The sequence below is a fragment of the Rhea pennata genome, chromosome 20 (assembly GCF_028389875.1).
Source record: "Rhea pennata isolate bPtePen1 chromosome 20, bPtePen1.pri, whole genome shotgun sequence".
NCBI lineage: Eukaryota > Metazoa > Chordata > Aves > Rheiformes > Rheidae > Rhea > Rhea pennata.
Genome location: NC_084682.1, coordinates 9,263,594 through 9,281,228, shown reverse-complemented (window position 1 = coordinate 9,281,228; position 17,635 = coordinate 9,263,594). Strand labels below are relative to the sequence as shown.

Here is a 17,635-nt window from a genome sequence, read left to right as displayed (position 1 = left end):
CAGCTAACGGGGCCCAGTTAAGTGCTGCCAATAGGGAAGCTAGAAGTTAGAGAGTCAAGATTGCAAGGTTTCAATCTCATCATCTGAGGGGTTCCAGGTGCTCAGATTTTGTTCTTACTGTGGCCACGAAAATGCAAAACCAGCTTTACAGGACAGAGTTGTAGTCTGGGCCAGGGAAGCCTTGACCCCAAACTGAGCTCTGCTTTGAGAGCCTGAACTGTTTGCCGAGCAGTGAAACCCACCTGAATGGAGGGCAAGAATACCACCACAGTAGTGCTTTAGCCCTGGGGTACTACACCCACAATCATAGCTGACACTGCCCTGCAGGAGGCCTGTATTATTCCTTGGCTGCAGCACACTGTGTGCACACGAAGAAGCTAGCAGATGATGAGAATTAGACTTGAGCTTTGGTTTCAGTACATGGTCACGAGAATGAATATGAAGTGCTATGATTTGCTTGAAATTAAATAAAATTTCAGAGCAGTTGCTGCAAATTCTCTGAGAAAAATCCCGAATGCCAAATTGTTGTCATTTCCTGCAAGGCTGCAAGATCTGGGTCTCCTAAGACACATCACACAGATCCCTCCTCTTCCTTTATTATGGGACGAATACTTCGCAGCTGCAGACACAGGAACAACAAAGCAGCAATTACCCAACAAGGAGACAGAGACATATGGTGCCCCTAACTCCTGCACCTCCTCATCTAATAGCAAGGCCAGGCATGCACATCAAGGACTCCAGAGCGTAGTGGCTGGCTGAGATTGCAAAGGCAGAGCAGCAGCAGCTTGCAGTAATTAGATCTCCTTCTTGAGAGCGCTGCGAAGCGAAGGTTTTGCAGACAAAGGGAGAACAGTGCCAAGCCAGATCCCTGGGTGACAGCCACCGCTGTGAGAGAGGAGACGAGCGGTGAGAAGGCAGTGAAGGATGGGTTATAGCACTGAAACATGCCTTCTAGAGAAGAGTCACCAGTTCCCAAACTACCACGTCAGGATTCCTTTAGGGCAGCGATGTCCTCAGGCTCAGCCCCTGGTTAACAACAACTCTTCTAAGGGAAAGGATGAACAGATACCACACAAACTAGAGAGTTTTGATCCTCCCTTGTAACTCAGGAACTTCAAGTTTGACATCAGCTGAAATTAGAAGCCTGACTTCTCTTAATAATCTTCTACCTGTCGCTTTGTACCTCTGTATTGAAGGCATAATACTATCTTGTCGCACCTCTAGGATTTCTAAGGCATGGAAGTGTCCAAATAACCTAGGATAGATTAGTTGACATCATAAGGTCCCTTCCAACTTTTTTTTCTTTAAAAGATAAATTGTTTTCTACAGTAAGGGAAGAAATAATCACAGGTGTCACCACTAGAGGGAACGTGAAAGGAAAGATTTCCAAGCTCTCAAGGGTTTAGCATTAAAACAAAGAGATAAAAACTTTCCCCATCCCTCCCAAAGGTTACAACAGATTAGAGTCATCGTGATGCACTTTCATATGACATGTGGCAATTACAGCAAAAACTAAAGACACTTCGGAGATACTGACAGGATTACAGCACACTTTAGACTGCCACAAACTGTCGCCATGACCACAGCTCCGCTGTCGGCAGGTAGCTGCTGCCACTGCATGGCAGGATACAGAGACTGTCTGCAACACACAGGCCCTTGGCTGAGCCAAGACAGCTTTCAGGGCTGTGATTTTTACCTCCTCCTGACTGCTTCCTGCCAAGCTATGGTGATACACTCTGCATTTTGGAGCACCTACACACTCTGCAGAAGACAGTGTCATGGGAGGAAGAGAAGACATGATAAACTACATCATCTCCACACCATAACTACACCAGTATCAGGGTAAACAAACTCTCTGTTCATCTGCATCTAGTGTTTTCTGTACAATCCTATAGTGTCTATCTGAATGTGAACTGCAAGAGAACAACATTTTTCAGATATGAATTTAAATAAGTATCAGATGAGTACTGGAGCATCTTGCCTCTGAAAGCCATGACCTGATTGCAGACTCAAGAGAAAATACAGAAAAAAAAATAGAGAGAAAAAAAAAAACTTGGCATAAGAGGCAGGTCACGCCACAGGTAAGAGACAGAAAAGGCCAAACATGCCAAGAGACATCAAGCTTATTGACATCAAGGCTCCACTTTTACAAGGAAGGACATAACCTTCCTAGCAAAATACTAGGAGCTGCTTTGCTTTCCTTGGAGGGAAAAAGGGGAAACTGGAAAAAGTTGGGAAGGGAAGACAGCAATTGGAATAGGAGCACTCAAGGTCCAGCAGCAAACCTACATCAGGCAGACATACACCTTCAGGAGCTACTAAAAAAAATGAAAAGCCTTTCCCCAGAGCCACCTCCAGAGTTTGCACTTAAGGACTGCAAGAAAATAATTCTCAGCAAAGAACAGAGATGACAAACCCTTAACTTTCATACATTAAAGTGATTTTAAAGGACATTATCAATTGGTTAATGTCATTGCTTTTATTATGTTTTGAAATCTATCACGAAAGTCTTATCTGTCTCTTCAGAAGTCTGTTTGAAAACAGTTACAGCACTTCCTGAAGATGACATCAGGCCATTATTTTTCTCTCTTTAAAGAGATAAAGGTGGTCTGTACTTACATGCTTACATTCCTTCTCAGGGCAAGGAAACATAGCCCTTTCTGGGTGAACTTAAGTTCTCCTGAAAACGCCTTCAGGAACTCTGCGCTTGTAGTGTAAAGATGCGTACACCACATCATATGCATAAAGAACAGTTACTCACACAGCAACTTTCCCAAAACATCACGTTTAGTAACTGTCCTTGCAGACTGCGAATGGATCCCTAACGACCAAGTGACAAGTCTTGTCAGTGTTAAGCTACACCTGAAAGAACGAAGCCTTGCAAGGCTGTTTCCAGTGAAGGTAAAAGGATCCAGCTGACCACATCACCTCCTACAGCACAGGGCAAGATCCCAGGAGATCGCTCACGACAGGAGACTGCTGAGGGCTGAGCAACATGGGAAACAGCAGATGCTCTACCTGTGTTTTCTCCGAGGAAAGCCTCATGGCCTCCATGAGCTTCTCCATCTGATGGCCCTGCTCCAGTGCGTTGCGCAGGACATCCTCTGTGCTGACGAGCCGGTGCTGCAGCCGGATCACTTCCGACTCTGACGAGGGGTCGATCAGGGAGTATCGTCTCTGATCCGTTACCGATTTTTCCTTGTCCTTTATGCAGCAAAGTGAAAACAGGCGTGTTAGATTCAAAAATTATAACTGCAGAAACTAAGGGGGTTACAAACCCACAGTAACTAATGTAACTTTATATTGATTTCAACAATAGATGGGATCAGAGCACACCTCTGTAAAGACACAGATATCAAAGGCAACAAACAGCAGCTCCAATCTGTTCCAAGCTGTGTTCAAATTATTCACATTTCAACCACTGGAGGACACTGAAGTACAAAGGAATTACAGGACACTGTTTGCTCATTCTCTGATCTAGGAATAAGCAACGTGGGGTAAGTGGCAGACCTTCAGTTTCTTCCAAAAATTTTAGCCCTATTTAGCCATGGATCTAAATCCCACAGGAACAGAAAAACACGGGAGAAAGAGATGGATATTTTGCTCTTAATGAGGTGCACGGTAACCTAGGCCACAAGCACAGTCAAGGAAGTTCCCCTAAGATAGTAAAAAAAGCATCAAGACTTAACTCAAGGGCTACAGGCACAGGACAGTTACGTGCTTGTGCCTTGATGCTTCTCAAGATGATAGTTTCCATGGTCCCTATGTGGCTGGAGACATGTAGCCAGTCCCTGATCTTTGCCATCATTTTCAGCAGTGACTGAAAATTTCAAGCACCCTCATTTTCAGGGGCCTCGGGGAAATCCAAAGCCAGCATGGCTGAGGCAACTGCTACTTCTTCTCCCAAACACCGTGAACCCCCTTCTTGGCTCATTCCACCTACCTCTGGAGTAACACAGAGCCCTCCCAAGCCCACAGCCAGGAAGATTTGCTCACCAGCACAACCAGTTTCTCCCGCAGCCCTTTGATGTCATCTTTGAGCTTCTGCTCCTTCATGCGCCACTCAGCTTTGTGCACCTCCCGGCTCAGGTCCCGCTCCGGCCCTGGAGAGTGCCGGTTTGCCTCCAGCAACAACGCTCTCAGCTCATTCAGGCTCCTTGAGAAGCAGCACAGAGGAGCAAAGGTGTTTGCAGGGGCTGTACAGCACTGGCATTACAGCGTCTGACCACGCACCCTCCCACCTCGGCTGGAGACAACCCAGAGAAAGACCCATCAGCAAACCTGGCCCAACTTCCACTGCTCTGGGGGATCCAACCCCCCCTTTCCTCCCCACTGTGCCAGTGCCTGCACAGGACACAGTTCAGAGAGCACAGCAGCCAGCTTGGATGGCTTGTTGATAACTTCTTTCCCCTACCACGTGGGCACCAAGTTGTGCCTTGAAGGTCCTGTTAAGCAGTGAAAGGGCAGTGTCTTCTGTAATCCATAGCCCAATTCGAACTGAGTGTCCACACAAATATCTTTAAACACCACAAGTGCTGCGGACTGGCTTTCAACAATTTAGCCCATAGTTTTCTTCTAGCAAGAAGTTTATTACTCAAACACACAGACTGACCTCTCCTTCTTGAGCAGCTCCTGGCTGATCAGCACCAGCTGCCCTGAGGCATCGTGTGTTTTCCTGGTCAAGGCTTCCAGGTCACCCTCCAGCCTCTTCTTTTCCTTTAACACCATATCTGCCTTCTTCTCTGCACTTTTGCATTTATTTTCCAAAGCTGAGAGAAGCAAAGGATACGAGGAGAGGGGAAAGAAAGGTCTTAGTCCTTGACTCGCCCTCCAGTCTTGCTTTCTTCCTTCCCTAGTCCTAACTGCACTTGCCTGGTTAGGTCTGCACAGCTGCGCACAGCAGCCACAAACGCTAGCAACACTTTGGATCTGGCCCTATTTAAGGGAGATCTCAGAAACCTCAGACCCAGCATTTATTTATTTCTCTATTACTTTTGTCTTCTAACATTCAGTGTGTCCAGATCCCTCCTCACAGGATACCAACAGCATTTACTGCAGTAGTTTTGACCTCCCGGAAAAAAAAAAGCGATTGGAACGCCTAAATCCATGTTTACCAACACCGTCTACGTACAGACAGGCAATGTCATGCTTTACGCAGGCACGTTACTGGGTCGTTTATGCACCTTGTGCAACAGAGAGGTACAAAGGACAAGCACTATACCTAGTTCCCACCAGCGCCGGATTAGGGGAACTTACCACTTACTTGGGCCCTTAGAGCTTCAGTCTGGGAGACCAGTGACGACACTTCTTTGTCTCTTTTACTCAGCTTGTCTTGAAGATCTTTAGGAGAATGAAAAGAAGGAAAAGCCAGGATTAGAAGCTTGGAAAATGCCTCGTGCAAGTCAGGAAGGTATCGGCTGTAGGGCAAAGCAGCCCATCATCCAGGCATCAGGGGGCAAGGTATATGGCCGTATCAGAGAGATAAGGCAGCAACTGCAAGGGGGAAAAAAAAAAAGTCTCCAAGAATGAGATGTTAATAAGAAAACACAGAAAGGAGCTCTCAGCACATTTCCTTGTGTTATTTACTACAGAGGAAATGAGAGGAAAGGAGAGAATTTTAAAAGATGCTTCCACGCTCAAACTGAGCCCTCGACTCGAAGCATGATGCTTCTATGCCCAGGCTCGTGCTGGCTGTCTGCAGCACATCCTGTCCATGCTTTATTCAGGGTGGAAACTACACGCACGTGGACTGAGTGGCCACTTTAAGAGCAGCAACTGCTGGTAGGTAATGGAAGAGGAAACGGGACCTAGTTCTCGCATTCTGCCTCATTACTCAGGAATCACTGTCAATCAGCATATAATTTGGTATGACATGCGTCACCCTGTACCTGCAAAGACAGCAACGAGACGGACTGAAATAGGGCAAAGCAGCTTTGCCTGAACCCAGAAGCAGCTGGAGTAACACTCAGCTAACCAGAGTCTACATTAAGTGAAATTTAAGCCCTGGAAACCTCCATTAAGACTGCTATATCCTCAGTAGGACTTTTAAAAGGGCTATGCAAGGGAACAGGCTCCTCAGAGGTGAATAAATGACTGGAAGAAAAAAAAAAACTGTGTCATTGCAATCCACATGCTGTTCAAAAATAAAAGGGACAAGCTTAGTGCTTTGTGAGCTACACAGGAAAGGCCTTTTTTTTTTTTTTTTTTTTGCTACGAAAACAAAGCTAAGAAAGAACGAGGAAATATAATATAGCCTCCCAGAAACGAGCACAGGGAAAGAAGGGATCTGAAAGCACCTTACATGGCTTGAAACAGCCCTGAACCCTTCAGAGAAACCAGAAATCATACGCAACGCGCAGCGAAGGGGTAGGAGGCCATTGCCAGCGGAGACTGCCCGGGCCGCTCAGCGCTCTGCTCTGCCGCTCAGATTAGGGCACAGCTTTCCTTCTTTACGAGGGGGGCTGACTGCAATCCAGTTACAAAGCCACTTGATACAAATTTTCCAAAGTGCATACGTTCAGTGCTTCATTGCAGGGATAGATTTGATTTATAGTAAGTTCAATAAAAAAAAGTAACCCTCATTATTTTAGCCAATCATATTAATATCTTCCATTAGTAGCACTCGCCTAGAAAGAAATTACACTCAGTGGACTGGATTTTACCTGCTGTGGGATGGAAGTGGGCCCATTTCCCCAGCTCTGTCTCCACCCCATACCATCTGTGTGGTAAGGGTGCAACAGCAGAATAAAAGCACCCTCCCCTGCATTGGCTCAGCTAGCTTAGAGGGGAGAAAAAGGCAGACTGCAAATGCCGTCTAGCAAAATCAAGAGATGAAATTGATTTCCCAAGCCCCTTTCCACAGGGCTGTCCCTGCAAGGGCAGAGAGGCAGAGGCAGGGAAGGCACAAAAGTCACTGTAACAGGCTGTTCCCCAACCTCCCCCCACCCCCCCAAAAAAAAGACAATAAATTCATACCTTCCATACTCTGCTTCATCTTTATCTTTTCTTCTGAAATATTATTAGTTTCAATCATCTGAAATAAATCAAGATATCAAACATGTAACAGTCCTTTACTCAAAGGTTCAAAACCAAGTCGGCAACCACGGACTGAAGCCTTGTCCAAAGTGGCAGGTGGTAGCCAGCACCCAACCTACGATGTTTCAGTATTTTGAGAGTCAAAGGAACATCCACCTTGGAGGGAAACAAAGGCTTTTGAGGAATCACTTCTGCAGTTAACTATTACTCAAGGCAAACTGGGGTTATCCGAGTGCCTCTCCCAACAGCCAGCGGAGCACAGCAGTGACGCCCCGTCGCGGGGGGGAAGAGGCCAGACCCTCCGCGCTAGCCCTGGGTTCAGCTTTCAAACACCCCGAGCGTGCACACAGCGACAGAAGAGCTGCTCCGGTTTACGCCGCTCTCCCCTAGTTGATCGGGACACATCTTCAGCACAGAAAGCATGCAAATGGCTCTGCAGCATTCAGCTTGGGACCTATCAGACAGTTCTTCAACTTCCAAAAGACCTAACTGTACCTAGAGTTATAAAGATGTTTAAGAAAATGTTGGTCCTGAGAGAGGATCCTGCCTTCTCCTCACCCTATTTTGTCCAGGCAGCAGTGAAATATATAAAGCCAGAGACCACAGCGCTTGCACCTTGGCAGCACAGTTCAACTCCGCCAGCAACAAGGTGTATTAGACCCTTGATCAGGCACCCCTCCACGAACACGTGCTCTGCGCGTGCTGTCACCGGCGTTGCAAGGTCCCCATTCAGAAGAGTACTCAAGGACGTCTTTAGCTTGACTCTAGCCTCAGTAAAGTTTAAATTTAGAAAATAATCTTTTCATCTCACACAAACGCTTTGTATTCAGGCAGCAGCTCCATTACACCTTGGAGTAATGCAGAGCTACCCAGAGGTCCCCCCGTCTGCAGAGGCCTGTGAACACACACAGGCTTATTGCCGTGAGACTGCTAACAGGACAAGGTTACCCTCAAAACATTAATGACACCAGTAAAAATACCGCAGGCATTCAGCACAATAAGTGTTGCTGGAAGCCTCAGAAAAGGCATGAGGAGCAACTACTTTCCTGCTTTTAAGTGACAACCCCATGAGAAAGGGAGACAAATGGCATCACACCAAAGCAAGCTCAGCCTCCACGGGGTACAAGCACCACAACAGCAGTATGACAACGTGCAGGTGCTCTCAGGCAGTCTGTGCTCCCAGCGGCATTGGTGTCAGTCTTGTTGTATTCGTACCTACTGTTCAGACAACCACCAGAAGCACTAGTCATCACCCAGTTGGAATCCCTACCATTTGCATCCCTTCTCATCTCTTCCCTTTCCTCCCGCCCCGAAATCCTACGCTGCACCTCTCTAATGCCAGCGCAGATGATGTCTCAGGGGAATCTCAAACAGCCTAGAGAGAATTGTGACCACACTGCACAGCTCCTGAACCAAGGGAGGTCTGCCCCACCCCAGGAGATGTTACACCTCTGCTCCAAATTTCTCCCTGGACAAGGAAGCGTCTTCTCTGAACAACGTTCAGGTATACCCAATTGCGTAAGAGCCCATTCCTTAGTTCCCAGAATTAATCTCAATGCAGATCCAGATCAGCAATAGGCAAGAAATTTTGGTACATGACCAATTTTGGTCGCATGCAACTGCCAGCCTTGGACTCCTGACAGATGACAGCAGTGATGAGAAACGGAGCTTTCCAGAGCAGAGGCGCCCGTTCAGCACTTAGAGCATGTTCACATCCAAGTGCCTTCAGTGGGACCTCAGCACACACCTGACATCAATCTGTTACTGTGACTACCACTACTGAAAGCACCAAAGGTCAGTCCCCAAGAGTTCAGATAGCAAATATTTATATATCTTGCAGCCTAACTTGAACAGAGGCAGGAGCGTACACAAAGAGGCAACTCACTGCCTCATGCGCTTTCAGTACGGAAAACTGCTCCTTGCCAGCACGCTTATGGTTCTCATTTGAAGACCTAGGAAAGAAGGAATATTGGTCACAAGATATTTGTTAGTTTAAAAGTAGTTAATACTGCAGTTGCAACAAATTAGTTAAGACATTTAAATAAAATTTACTCTGTGATACTCAAAGGCTTTCACCCATGCATTTCTTCCTGCATTTTCTTGATTTGAATCTACATGCAGTTAAATTACTTCAAGACTCATTAGTTCTAGTCGACTCCCAAGAAAATCCAAGAGCCTTCTCACTTGTTTTAAAAGGGTCCTGAAATAAGCCTCCACTTTCTTCCTTTGCATTCACTTTTTGAATCTTAGTTGTTTTATGCTAATGTGACCCACCTTTCCCAGGGCCCCAGTTCCACCTCTCAGTATCACTGCTCACGTCCTGCCTTTGCATCCATGTACTTACTGTTCATAGCAGTCTTTACTAGCTGAAACATGCTGAGCAATCCTTGAAACATCGTTAATGCAGCAGATTCCCCCTCATGCTTTTGCCTCTCCTGCCCAACAGAGCATGCCTTTTTGCAGGCACGAAGCCCCGACTTGGCCAACAGTAATTCATAGTCTTGACTTCGCTGCCTAGCGGTGCAACTGATTCTAATGGGGCGGTTCGTGGTGGCAAATTAAACATGGGCCTTGTATTTGCTTGATTGGCACCTCACAGACTAGAGCAGGAATGATATCCCTACGGTTAGATTTCTAACAAATATTCTTAAGACATGCACATTTCAGGACTTACTCTCATTTTCTACACCCCCATGGGAACAAGAGGTGCCTCAAACTCTAAGTTAGTTTTTAGCTCTTTTTTTTGTGTGTGTGTGTGTGTGCGTGTGTGTGCACAAAATACAAACACAGAGGCATCCAATCTCCTCCCCACCCCCCCACTCAGGGATGTGGGCCAGTCATGAACAAACGTGTCCCTGTGCCATTCCACGAAGGCAGGCTGGCATCCTGTGACAAGAAGTCAAAAAGAGTCAAGGAAAAGAAGTAAAAAGACACAGAGGCCACACACACAAAAAAATCTGACCTCTTCGTGATACTAATAATTTTACTCTAGTCTTCCCCAGGAGGCTCAGGACTTGCACTCAACTCTTGTTTCTCAGGCCTGGTGCCATCCTGCCCCTTGCTGGCAGCTTTTCCACTACAGTCTCCAAAGGCAGGGCTTCCCACGTCTCCTGTACCTGTTCCCGCTGCACGGCTGTCACACACCTGCCCACCCAGCTGATCAGCTCAACCCCTAACTGACACTCTTGAATCATGCTCCACGTGCCAAGCAAGCCACACGTCATCTCTCAGCATGGGCAATGCTTCTTCCTCCTCTTCCTCTGCCTCACCTACCCCAAGGGCTTGGCAACACACTAGGGCTGCAGCAGCTCTTTGGAGGACATCATCTGTACTGCTGAAACTTCTTTCTTTTTTTTTTTTTTTTTTGGAAGCTAAAAATGCTGCTTGCTCAGGCTGAAAGCCCGTCCCTGCCAAATCACTCCAATGGCCCTGTTCTGCTGCCAAAGCAGTAATGTGGCTCCAAACCCAAACATGGCTCAGTTGCTTCTCTTGCCTCTGTTTTCTTCTAATTGTGCCACTGTATTGGTTTAGAAGAACAGGAACACACCCTCAGCACGGAGGTGCAGTGCAAAATAAAATAAAATAAAATAAATCAAACACTGTAAATGGAAGGCAAAAAAAAACCCAAGATACTTTGAGGCATAGAAGCCTCTGTAAATTACGTAAGACAGCAGCTACTCCTGGGAAGAGTTACTAACAGTGACAACATAAATAAGCAAAATGACCCAAAAGTCATACATTTGCATGCTGAGAAGGATGCAGGGCCTCCATGGACTGTAGTTTGTTCTCTAAGACAAGCACTTTTTCCTGTAATCTGTGGATCTCCTGTTTGCTCTGGGCTTCTGTTTTCTGTAGTGTTTCATAGTCCAACATTTTCTTCTCAGCCAAAGAAATCTGCTCTTTCAAGAAAGCTATTGCTTGTGTTTGATCTTTATATTCACTATGAAGTTTCTCCAGTTCATGCATCCTCAGCTCAGCATCTCGACACTTGTCCTTCACATCCTGGAGTTCCAGAAGGTGTTGACTGCTTTTGGTTTCCAGTTGCATTTTCCAGTTGCTGTTACTTTTTTCCAATTCATCCACAGCCTCCTGCAGCTTCAGTTTCAGGCTCTCTTTCTCCTTTACGTGAACGGCCATCTCAATGTCATGCTTCGCTTTCAGGTTCTCCATCTCAAGCTGGTGCTCCATCTTTATACTCTCCACTACTGCTTTTAGTTCCACAATCTCTTTGTGCTGGGTGTCAGGTCCTGTGTTCAATGTGGCTTTGAGGTCCTCCAAAGACTTCTGGTGGTCAGAAGCTAGCGTGTCCAGCTTGGACTTCCAGTTATCCATGAGCCCCATGTTCTCATTAGTGGCCTGCTGAACCTTATGCTTGAGGTCAACTATTTCCTGTGAATATTTCTCATTGGTGGCTTTTAGCTTCTCCATCTCCTGCTGGTATTTCTTCAATGTCTTCTCGTACTTCTCCTTCAGCTGGCTGCTCTCCTTCTGATGCTCCTTGTTGGCAGACAGCAGTTGATCTCGTAGACGAAGGGCCTCTGACTGCAAGCCAAGGTTATGCTCAGGGGTCTCTGCTTGGTGAGAGCTTCTCAGGCACTGCCGGAGCTCATCCACCTCACTGCGCCTGAGGCTCAGTTCCTCCTCCAGCTGCAGGATTCTAGACTTCTCTGCTACTGTGGTTAACTGCAACACGACAGAAGACAAAAACAAACAAAAAAAAAATCAGTCCCCGCTTCTCACTGCTGCGTCCTTTCTCTTAGTAAACATGCTCCAGTGGATATATATAACCAAAGCACATTAGTCAAATTTAAATAAAAAGGGAAATAAACCCCAATACCCTCTCGTCTGACTACAGTTTTTCACCAGGGTAATGATTAAACTCAACAGCTACATTTTTTGTGCCAATTGCAATTTATTTTGCTAACATGAACCCCTCATTGTCAGCAGGGGAAACAAACATCTTTGAAACAACCCCTGAAATTTTACCTAGAGTGGAACAACAGCATTTTATTAAAAATAATGTCCTCAAAGACCATTATATTTCCAGACTAGGCATCTTGCCAGATGATGCACAGAGGAAACGTGGCCGCACATGCAGGAGCATCACAAGCATTGAAATCAGCATCAAGCATATCACGTTTCCTTTATTGCTCAGCAATCCTCAGCCTACGGACACCTTTTCTGCATTACGGTTTGTTTACCCTGGTGTAAAAAGGAAACAGGATTTTACACGAGTGCTCGTTAAGAGTTTATTAGCAAAGTAAAAGTAACGCAGTAGGCTAGAGGATGCACAACAATAAATTTGGCCATGGTTAACACTGAGCATTGGGCTACGGAGCAGCTTCTTACAATCTGGATGTAATCTAACAGGGCTGAACTACCTGCCAGTCTTGGCGAGTTCGGGGTGGCTGAGGCTACGGATTTAGAATCAAAGATTTGACTGAAGTATTAGAAAAAGGCAGAAGAAATAGAAACCAAGCAGATTTTCCAGTCTGAAGACCACAAAGGATCAATTCCACTTCATTTCAATCGACATTCCCCCGCTACTCATCAGCCCTGGAGGCCAAGTATTTTTTTTTATTATTATTATTATTTTTATTTTAGATGGGGGGAAAAGGGGGGACGGGGTCAGAATATCCAGCCCTTTTGGAAAGTTCACGTTTTCCACAACAGTAACGATCCACTGATGAGAAGCTGGCTCACTTTAACAAGTTAACCACTTCCCACACCACACACCACCCACATGAAAAAGCCTTTCCCACTCCTGGCCAGTTTCGGATGGGGCGCGCTGGTCGTCTAGGCTCAGCACGCAGCCATGCCCGAGGACCGGAGCTGTTTTGCCCGGACTCACCACTGTCATTTTTCCGTTCGCGGCTCCCCCAGGTGAAGGGGGGCCACGGGAATGGCAATTGCAGGGTTATTTCCTTTCACAGCCGCGGGCTGGATGAGTTGTGCAGGGTGCAGGTATCGTTCAGGCGTATTAACTGAATGATGAGTTGTGAAGGGCTCACATGTCAAATGGTGGCATGGGGCAGAGAAGCAAACTCAATCTGAGAAACAAGTCCCCACGCAAGAAGCAAAGGCAGAAATTATGTAGTACTACTGCTTCCAGAGGGGAGAGCAAATAAAAACCAAACAAAAATCAGGGAAGCCTAAATTCAAGCCAAACCCAATCAACACCACAAACCAAAAGAAAAAAGAAACTCAAAGCGAGGTGTCATGAGCATCAACGCAGGGGGCAAGCAGGCTGTTCTGCAGGCAGGGTAAGTGGGGTTTGGATTACCCTGGTGTCCTCTAATTCTTTGAGGAGTTTCTCAGCCTGTGCCTTCTCGAACAGCAAGCTCTGCTCGAGCTCCCGTATTCGGGCATGCTCCAACTGCGTCTGAGTCTGGTCACGCACCGGGAAAAAAGAACAACAGTGGAGATGGAGGGAGGGGGAAAGAGGGAGAGAAGGAGAGAGAGAAGGAGAGAGAGAGAGAGAGAAGGCTGCAACATCATCTTCAGCGTACAAGACAAGGAAAAGCAGTTCACAACAGGAGGAGACTAGAAAGATCCAAACAAGCAGGAAAAAAAATCCATCCAAACAGAAAACGATCGCTACGGGATCTTCCACGGTACTCAGAGCAGCTGTTCCCAAGAGAGCGGCATCCGTGAGCTGGGAAAGCAGCCCTCTGCAGAACACAGTTGCTTTAGTGTTTTCCACCATCAAGCCTAAAGCAAAGATACTCCCTAAAAACAAACCCTCCCCCGCCCAAGCTGCAGACCACCAACACGAGACCCTTGCACCACGTAAGAGTTGCAAAGACCTTGCAGTGGTTCTTCACATCCCTCCTCAAGAAGGACCACAGAGTGGGCTGAAAAGAGCCAAAATTCCCACTCTCTTTTCGCTCTGGAGTTGGCTCGAGCCCTGCCCTTGGCGAAGAAAAGCAGGTTCTGCTGCACCCAGCGTGCTGCTAAAACCAAAAAACGCGCCACACTGAAAGCAAATGAAAGAAATTGAGATACCAAACCGTCACATAGATCAAGGCTTTAGGTCTGAACAGGACTGCCATGAAGCTCAAAGCAGTTTTCACACAGACTCTCAACAGTCTGGTACGAAAGACGACAGAACGTCTCCTGTTTAACAGGGGAGCAAACTAAGCACCAGAGGATTAGGTACCCTGCCCAAACCCAGCGTTGTTTCAGGGCCCTTTGCTTTTAGAGCAGAACTACCATGTAGCTCCGCAACAACTCCTGTAGTATCATGTAAAGTTTTCCATAAAGAAAAGAGGAGGAGAGAGAGATAGGAAGAAAAAAAAAAAAAAAAAAAAAAAAAAAAAAAAAAAACATGCATACCCTATCCTTCCATCTTTTTAGCTTCCAGAAACATCTTCCTTTGAATCAAACTGGATATATCAAAACAAATGAGAGGATCGGAACTGGTTTTTTTTTTCCCCTTCATTTTCTGTCCTTCATTTTCCATTTACCTATTTTCCCCTTTACAAATCAGAATTGATTTTCAAGATTTTTGTGCTTTCATACAGCAGAGCAAGCTTTGGTTACTTGTCTACAAATATTGGAAACTGAAGTTTGCAAGAAATCCATGTTTTCTCTTATAGCTTTAAAGACATCTTTTTAAATATATTTTATTTATATATAATTTTCATTCATAGATGGTAAAGAACTTAACCACCATATATATTGAAACTACTCCATATTTTGTGGTCTATCTGACCTCAGGGGAGGGAAAAAAAGAATGGGGTCTCAAGAACCCATCAAACATTATCAACTATTCCAAATATCACTGAAGTTTAAAAGCTAGTTGAGCACAATATAATGCAAAAAAATGAGAAAAAGTTTAATTTTGTGCTAAGTGGTTTCTTCCACATTCTCCACAGCTTAAAGGTCTGCAACTTCAGTTGAAGTCCATGCCTGGTTTTATTTACAGGGATAACTATTCCACTATTATTAACAAATTTTCATCAACTTATACTTGCCCAAAATCTCCAGGTAAAACTTCAGCAATACAAGCTTTTGAAGTTACCTCAACTGGCGGTAGCGAGTCAGATGCAAGCTACCTGACGGTGCCGACCTTCTACAGAACTAATCTCTATCTCCCAAGGAGATTTTCTCAGGGCTCCTGAGGTTGTCACTCAAGTTTCCAGTCAAACTATCTTAATTCCACCTAATACTCTTGTTCAGCATCTATCAATCCTGCTATTTTCCAAGTCTGGAAAATACAAAGAACACAAAAGAATACAAAAAATACAAGAATACAAAAACAAAAGAAGAGGAAAAAATCAGGAAAGGAAGTTAAATCAGCTATTTTGTACATCTTCAATATCATCTGAAAATTGCATGAAGTTCTGTGTCATTTCCTATTTCATACAAACTGGCTTGCCTAGCCAGTATGAGTCTGAGTCTCAAATCTAAAATTCCCCTGCACTTTGAGGAAGCTCAGATCTGAATTTCAGAACTCCAGCAGATGAGCATGAGAAAGTCCCTTGAAGGGCTTAATATTTCCTATTACACCAGAGTCCTCCACCATAAACAGCCGTTCTTACTACGTTTTTTGCCTCCAATTGCTTCCCACCTTCCAAAGCACTATAGCACCAACACCATAAACCAGGATCTAAAACATGCTGAATCCAAGACAGTGTTTCAAGGCTAAATCCATCCTATCTACCAGAGGTCCAAACGCTAGATCCGCATCTCCAAATGTTGAAGAACTCCAAATTGAACCCAAGTGTCGAGAATTAAAATGTCCTATAGGACTTGCACTTAAGGGTATATGTCAAGATATGCTTTGAGATATGCTGGATTAAGAATTCTGAAATAACAAAAATGAGAATATGTTCAATGCGGAGCATATTTTGTCAGCAGAATGAGACACTTTACAATCATCTCATTTACAGCAATCTGATGCACAATGAGTACAATTGATAATTGGTTGTTACTTGTAACAGTTTCACAATTTCAGAGCTGTCGCAGTATATAAGCATAGCAGAGCAGATGACATTGTCCTTGTCCCCAGTTGTGAATGAGAAAGATAACCTGTAGCTTTCCCAGAAGTAAAATTGCTCACTCTAGAGGTCTTAAAAATCTATTTAACCCATCTGAAACCACACCTGGCCACACCATCTGCCTGTCAGATAAAGCTCTTTATACCCAGCACTCCTAAACACAGCACTGGCCTCGCTCACAGCCTCAAACCAAAGCCCTGCTGAACACGTGTTCAGGTAAGTGCCACAATTACTTGATTTGTACAAATTACATGATGTGGCAACTATAACACACAGACACCCTGAAAGGATGTGCAGAAACACCACCTCTATGCTAGGAGATGGCAGGTTTCAGACACTGATTTGTTCAGCCAAGCAGCTTACAGGGATTCTGACTGCCATGCAGAACACTCGAGAGTCCAGGCTTTAGCTAAAAAATTGCATGTGAGTGTTAGAAGGCCTATGGGATCTAGCCTAGCCTTCATCAAGGGTTTCTGCTCCGGGAGCCATGGAGAAGATGCTCTTCTAACCATCATCATGCCTGTTCCCATCTGTTACACAGCTGTTCCAGAGGCACTGTAAATGGCCTTGGGTGAAAAGCCAAGGCAAGATAAATATCCATAAGAAGGCTAGAAAAAGCAGGTGGAGAGAGGACTATCAGCAGGTTTTGTTTGTTTGTTTGGTATCTGGGTGGGGAGGGGCTAGTTTCACTCTACTTGAGGATGTTAAGTGCTGTGCTAGCAGACACTGGCTGACTTCCTGGTAATTTTGCATGAAGACAGGAGTGTCAGGAACATCCATTTCCCAGGAACGCACTCTACAACATGAAGAAGCACTTACCTCACTGATTTCCCATGGCAGATTTCTCCACAAGCAAATCTACTTGCTTTTGGAAATTCTGTCTCCACAACAAACCAGTAAGGCGAGAATTAACTCCAGTGAGTCAACCATTCAGTCTGAGCGTCCAAGTTAGACAGGATAGGATGCAAGAACTGGCCACAGCAAATCTCTCAACACAACTGTCTCATCACTGGTGTTAGACTTGCAGGAGAACATCCTAGCCTTTCTGGGTTGCAGGAAACCAAACTGTTCCATGACTCTTTCCTAAGAAATTATTTGTTCTTCTGTTCAGAGAAACACAGAAGAGGGTAGAGAACCTGTCAGCCTGCAAGAAGCTTGGCTCTGCCCTCATTGCAAAGCAGCCCCTTTCCAGCCTGACTGAAAGATCAGATGATCCATCATCCTCTCTTTGGGACCTGCAGTCACAGGAAAACTTGTGCCACGGCAGTTTATCATCTTGCTAAAACACATATTCTTATATTCTATTTGCTAGCTAGCCCTGGTTCCGTTGCAGTTATTCCATAACTAGGTTTAAATGCCTAAAATTTATACAGGGACAACTCTCTGCTCTCAGAGGGAATGACAGATCAGTTACCCTTCTCTAATACACCAGGGAAAACCAATCATCTAACCCCAGGAATTAACAGAAACCTCATCACACACCCATTCGCTAGGCAGAAACTGCCACCCCTGACCTTTAGCAAAGATTTGCTATTGATGCATTGCTCGTTTATATGCCAAACATGTTGCTCTGCTTAACCTCCAGATAAGCCATTCTG

The 17,635-nt window shown here is 45.4% G+C and overlaps 1 protein-coding gene across 1 annotated transcript in view; it reads right to left on the bottom strand.

Annotated features, from left to right (window-relative positions):
- CLIP2 (CAP-Gly domain containing linker protein 2) overlaps positions 1-17,635 on the bottom strand; it is an 83,086-nt gene that overhangs the window by 5,305 nt on the left and 60,146 nt on the right. The window contains exons 9-14 of the mRNA XM_062592542.1: positions 10,774-11,718; positions 6,976-7,033; positions 5,257-5,340; positions 4,613-4,769; positions 3,997-4,156; positions 3,019-3,204 (exon numbers count right to left, since the gene is read on the bottom strand). Of these exons, the coding sequence (XP_062448526.1) occupies positions 3,019-3,204; positions 3,997-4,156; positions 4,613-4,769; positions 5,257-5,340; positions 6,976-7,033; positions 10,774-11,718 (1,590 nt within the window). The remainder of the gene's footprint in view (positions 1-3,018; positions 3,205-3,996; positions 4,157-4,612; positions 4,770-5,256; positions 5,341-6,975; positions 7,034-10,773; positions 11,719-17,635) is intronic.